General features: G+C 51.9%; 1 protein-coding gene across 1 annotated transcript in view; it reads left to right on the forward strand.

Moving 5' to 3' along the window:
* Positions 1 to 6,006, forward strand: part of CD99L2 (CD99 molecule like 2) — an 80,290-nt gene that overhangs the window by 56,307 nt on the left and 17,977 nt on the right. The window contains exons 8-10 of the mRNA XM_006171202.2: positions 1,231 to 1,269; positions 1,694 to 1,813; positions 5,803 to 5,820. Of these exons, the coding sequence (XP_006171264.1) occupies positions 1,231 to 1,269; positions 1,694 to 1,813; positions 5,803 to 5,820 (177 nt within the window). The remainder of the gene's footprint in view (positions 1 to 1,230; positions 1,270 to 1,693; positions 1,814 to 5,802; positions 5,821 to 6,006) is intronic.

Below are 6,006 nucleotides of genomic sequence, written 5' to 3' on the forward strand. Positions count from 1 at the left end.
CACTTTTTTTTTTTTTTTAAGAGAGATTTTTTGCTATAGGGCATGTGCACTCACCGAGAGACAGTCAGAAAGTGAGAAATCACCCCCCTGGGGCATGGCCATGCTGCAATTCCTTCTCCTCTATTCTTCTCAGGATTTTGGGCACACATGCACACTCACCTGGCATGAGTTTCAAGCCACCACACCACGTCCATGAACTGTAGTTGGCCAAGTGGGAGTCCAGCAACATAACCATTACAGCATCTGCTGGTCCCTAGACTTCACTTTTTAGAGTAGATTTGGGTTCCCAGCAAAACTGAGTGGAAAAAACAGAGCTCCTTTGTTCCCCTGGCCCCCATGTACAGCCCCAGCAGAGTTCTGCATCCTCCCAAATCTCAATGGCTCCAGTATCCTAGGGAAGCTCCCCCAAGAAGCCCAGGTCCTGTCAACACAATTGGCCTCCATTAATGAGCATTGGACCCTAAGAAGAAGAGGGTGAAATGAAGGGCAATCTCAAGGCTACCAGATGTCCTGGAATGGCCCTGGTTGCTGGTCAAGGAGTTGGTGTCTGGAGAGGTGTGTGTGTTTGGCTCTCTGGTTTTATCCCATGTGGAAGTTCATATGGCCACCACCACAGTAAGTGGACAAACAGGTCTATCACACAAGGCTCCCTCCTGCTGCCATTCATAACCACAGCAGCTCTTTTTCTGTGCACTTTCCCCATCCCTGTCAACATGATTCTGTTTCCCATCTCGGTGCCATTTCAGAGCCTCCTGAATTTCTAAATAGCAGATGAGGGACCCAGAGCTTGCCTTTGTTTCTATTCCAACTATATTGGGCAATACATGCATGGGAGGCATGTGATATTGTTCAGAGTTGCTCTCCTGGCATGGACTCACTGCCACCGGCCCCTTGCTGTCCAGCCTCTGCCCCCTCCCTGGTAAAATGGGGTGCTAAGGGCAGCTGTCCCACCAGATAGCAAAGACATGAGACAGAGTGTTGTGCCTGGAGAGTGTGGGTGCAGCGCTCTGTGTCTGCGCGCATACATCGTTTCAATGCTGCACTTTCTACTAGATGTCTGGGCTTTGCAAGTTGCAGGTGGAAGAAGTCCACTGGGATTTAGCAGTTGGGGCCCATCACAGAGGTGGGATCAGAAGGCTGATCCTGTCCTACACCTCACTGCTGCCTTACTAAGGGGGTTGGCTGGTCACAGAGTTATAACAGATACTAAGTCTTTTGTCCTTTCTCCAGGTGATGGGCATTATGGCAGCAGTGATGACTCTGAATCTGGTGAGTCTCAGAGTCCCGAACCTTTGCTGTTGGAAACTATAAAGAAGAGTTATGTGGGCCCACTCTGGTCTCAGACTTGGCCCTCCCCTGCCCTGCCTTGCCTTCCCTGGATATCTCCCATAATGAATCATGATGCAAGTAGCTGAGGAGTGCAGTGTTTTAAAGGAGTTAGCATGATACTTTGGCCCAAGGGAAGTGGCCCAGTCTACTTTCCAGCCTCTCCAAATGGAAGTTCTAGAAAAAGAGAAACATGAAGTAGACCCCAAGCCACTGGTCAGTATGGTGCCTTAGAGACACTGGCACAGCCCTCTGACACTGACCCAGGCTGTGGGCATGTGAACAGCTGAGCTCAGCTTGAGTAGGCCAGACTCATGTGGGGTCTGGCTTTGACCTTCCCTCCCCTCCCACCTTCTCCTTTACCCAGGCATGTCGGCAGAGACTGGCACCATTGCTGGGGTGGCTAGTGCCCTGGCCATGGCCCTAATTGGAGCGGTCTCCAGCTACCTCTCCTATCAGCAGAAGAAGTTCTGCTTCAGCATCCAACGTAAGCAGGGTTGCCCCCGTCACAGGGTGGGTGGGGTAGGGCTTGCTGGAGGTTTCCTACCACAGTCTCCAAGACTCCAAGCAGGGGCCTAGGTGGGTGGCACTTTGGGAAATCCCTGGGGACAGATTTAGGCCAACTGAAATGTAAAGTGGTCTGGTCAGGCAGAGGGGACTGACCATGACCTTCTAAGAGCTCAGGTCCTGGAGGCCATATTTCTGTGTGGACAGAGTTCAGCAAGCTTCATGGTGTTTCCTTCTTGTAGAACAAGAGGGAGCCCTGGGATATCCCTGTGGCCTGAGATGTTTTCCCATGGATGTGGGGCCCTCAGTGCCCTCTGATGCTGTAGGCTCCCACAGGACAGAGGGCAGCAGTTTGGGGTCTCAGAGCAGCTGGCCTCTAGACCTCTGGCAGTGGCCCTCCCCATGAACCAGAACATTTCAAGTATGTTAAGTGGTGAGTTGCCTTGAAGGGGAGGAAAGCAAGAGAGAGGACACCATGTTGGTCCCACCCCTACCCTCTGCCTGCTTGACATTTAAGTAGCAGGTTGCTTCCATTTTATGCCATTGCCTTTAGTCTGGTATAGGTAAACTGAGTAGCTACACATAGAATCCTGTTGTAGAAGCTCACTGTGCCCCATGTCAGGGATCCCTGCAGGGATGCAGTTGAGAGTGAGTGGGAGGACCACACGTGTTGGTGTAGAGCACAGCACCGATGCATTGCTGGTGGCTGACTAAAGTGTGTGTCTAGTTTAGTTTTCTCTGTCATCTCCTTCCTCATTCTCTTGGATGTGACAAGGAGCTGAAGAACCTCCACCCTTAATTCTAGCCTGGAGCTGAGCTTCCCAGGAAACCACCTGGACTCCAGGATGCTTTAAGTGTGAAGTCATCATTTCTTCACTTGGCTATATTTACTCCTTTTGCTCTTGTGGAACATTCTTGACCAGGGCCTCCATATACAGCTCTGGTACACAGTAGTACTCCTGAGGCACTGTTCATGTCTCAGTGTACAATCCACAGAGCTGTTCATGGTCACCCTGCTTGAGATCCCATTGACCTACCATGGATCCAGAGGCTTGACTTTAGAGTGGTATAAATGGGGAAGGGTCCGAAGGAGTACAGGGCTAAGGGCTAGATGGTTCTTTGAGCTGTCCCTCTTCCCCAGCTCAGAAGCAAAGGAACCACCTGATGGCTTTGAATACTGATACCTGGAAGGAGGACTTTTGGCCACATTGGGCAAGGGGGCCGAGTTGCACTTAATATGGAGCGGGCAGTTCTGCAACAACGTCTTGGGCTGTTTCTGAAGCAAGGAGCCCAAGGTAATCAGGCAGGTAGTCAGAGCACTGACCTTTGACCTCGCTCTTGTATTTGGACAGGAAAAGCAGAAGCCTTCATCCTTAATACAGGAGTTTCTGTCTAAGAGACCCTGCAGCTTCCTCTGAGGGCTGGCACTCTGGCAGGCAGACTGGAATGAGATGAGGACTCTGGGACATAGCTCCATCCAAGTGGCCTTCTCTAAGTCCAGAGTTTCTCATTTGAAACTGTTTTTATGTTTAGGGTCTCTCTGTGTTCTTATTCCTTCCCCATCTGGGGGAAGAGAGCAAGAGTCTGGCCAAGGCCACTTTGGGAGGACAACTAGGGCTTCCTCCTGGCCAGGCAATAATCTGCAGTGGGGGCAGGAGGTGGGGATTAGTTCCTGGACCCTCACATGCTATAGAAAATAGCATAGTATTTGCATATAACACACACACACACATAGTACTTGTATAACACACACACACACACACACACACACACACACACACACCCTCTCATGTCTTTCAAGTCATTCCTAGATCACTTTTTAAAAATTCCTCCATGAGAGAGCCATGGAGACTGAGACAGAAAGAACCCTCAATACGATCCTTATGCTCTGATCATCCCCCAGCTTCACCAGCCCTAGATCATGGGCACACATGTACCTGGCATGTTCGGGGGAACTCTCCACATGCAAACTTGAAACCTCCCCACATTGGTCAGCCTTGCAGAACATGGCATTCCCAGTCCATCAGTATTTGGCCCATGTAGACTTACAATCCCTAATGCCATGTAGTTGCTGTGTATGTAGCTGTCATATCACAGTGCTCAGGCACTAATGACCAGGAAAAGGAGCCCACACCTGTTGAGTACACATTCAGCACTATGGACCTGACTTTGAGGAGCACAGCAACAACAATGGGCCATTTTTGACCCACGTTTGATGAGATTTGCAAGTGTGGAGTCCATGGGTAAGGAAGTGGGCTTGTAAAAGATTGTTAGAGGAACTTACAGAAGATGAGAAGCAATGGATTCAGAAGGGGTGACCATGGTGTGCCAGGTTGGGGAGAGTAGTGGATAGACTAAGGCTCAGTAAAAGGTCAAAACCACCAGAGAATCCAGTCAAAGCAAGACCAACTATTCAGGGGGTGCTGGAGGAGGGCAAATGAGTAGAGAGAGAATCTACCGGCAAAGGCTCTGAAAAAGAGATAGCAGCTGTGGGTGGGATGCAGGCTTGTCTCAGAGGCCATTGGAAGAGAGAATATCAGAGTCCACCCAGGCCAAGTTTTCAGGGCAGAGTTTGAAATCTACTGAGTGAGACTCCTCAGTCTTGAATTTGTCCATTGACGCCAGCTCCTGGTCTTGCTGCTAAATAGACCAGGCAGAGGCCAGAGGTCAAGGGAGGCCTTCAGAGCAGGTGTATGCAGAACTCATCACTTGCCATCTGCCGGTAGGCCCTCCAGCCATCTCTGCTCCCTCATCTTTGGAGAGAAAGGACCTGGTCATGTGGGGTTGTGCAGAGGTGCTGCCATGGCCAGTGAGGGTACAGTGGCCAGCAAGGGTGCCATGGCCAACCAGAGTTTGAAAGCCTATTCATTACCTCCACACTGAGAACTGACCTCATGTGGGTGCTTTGGGGCTTTTAAGAGCAGCATGGGAGGAGGGGGCTGTTGGTTGGTGGTTTGCTCTGGCACACACAGGCCCATTCTTTCCAAATCCCTTTGGCAGGTAGTGGTGTCCTCACATGAGCAGGAGCAGGCTGGAGCATGGCCCAGGGTGGACCTGGACCTCTCACAGCTAGAAAGGACAGAGCTGGGTGGGCTTCAAATCCATCAGGTTAACACCCAGGGCCCCTCTCTCTAGGGCTCTGTACCTTTGCCTAGCCAAGGCAGGGTCATGAGTAGCAGGGGTTGAGCAGATGGCATGCCTGGCTGGGCCCTCTCTTATTGGGACCCCAGCTGACGGTATCTCAGCTTCCTTCCTGCACTGTAACAAAGCTTGTGGTCCAACAAAAGGCCAGAGACTGGCCTGAGGCTGCTCAGGTGGCAGTGGGAACCGAGAGGGAAAAGGTTGGTTTCCAGAGCACAGATTAAACACCTCAGTGGTGACTGCATGTCCCTGTGAGAGTGCTAAGGTACAAAGGGAAAGCACACTGTTTTCACACTTGTTGCCCTCAGACAGACTGCTGAGGCATCGTGAGTTGGACTAGCAGGCAGAGCAGGCCTGCTCCCTAGGGGACCCACCCACCCATTGTGGGGACTTTGGACTTCACTGCCCTTCCCCTTCAATTTTCTCCTGAGAAAATTGGGCCGGTTGGTCTCCCAGCAGGGACTGCCACCCCTTCCTGCCCACCTGTCACTCTCTAGACTATCAAGCCCATGGAGTACTGTGTGCACTTCAACCACTGACCTGTCCCCAGCACCTAGCCTGGCCAGGATTGGCAGTCTTGTGGAAGTGGGAGTGTCCAAGCCTCTTTCTCTTGAGCCTCTCCCCAAAGTCAGCTTTGGCCACCACTGCGTGGCGATCAGGGAGGGCAGAGCAGGAGGTCCTGGGAGATGGTGGGTGGCTGCTGGGGGACCCTAGCTCACCCTGTCTGCCCTGGGTGCCGATGTCAGTGGGTCTCACAGGAAGCCTGGGGTTTGTGGTCAGGAGCCCAGTGGTTATGGCGGGGCTCTCAGCTTTCTGTCTTGCCTTCAGATGCAGCAGAAGGTCAAGGTAACACGTGCTTCAACGTCATCTTCCTTTGCTTTAGCCTAGACACCTGTCATTCGTCCCACCCCAGCCACTCCTGCTCTTTCTCCAGCTCTCACCCACCCATTTCCCCATCACTCACCAACCTGGCTATGCCCACAACCATCTTTGCCTTTCCCTGATCATGCGTGAGGGTGCCGCCTGCCAGTC

Source organism: Tupaia chinensis, unplaced genomic scaffold, assembly GCF_000334495.1.
Source record: "Tupaia chinensis unplaced genomic scaffold, TupChi_1.0 Scaffold149448_1, whole genome shotgun sequence".
NCBI classification, from domain to species: domain Eukaryota; kingdom Metazoa; phylum Chordata; class Mammalia; order Scandentia; family Tupaiidae; genus Tupaia; species Tupaia belangeri.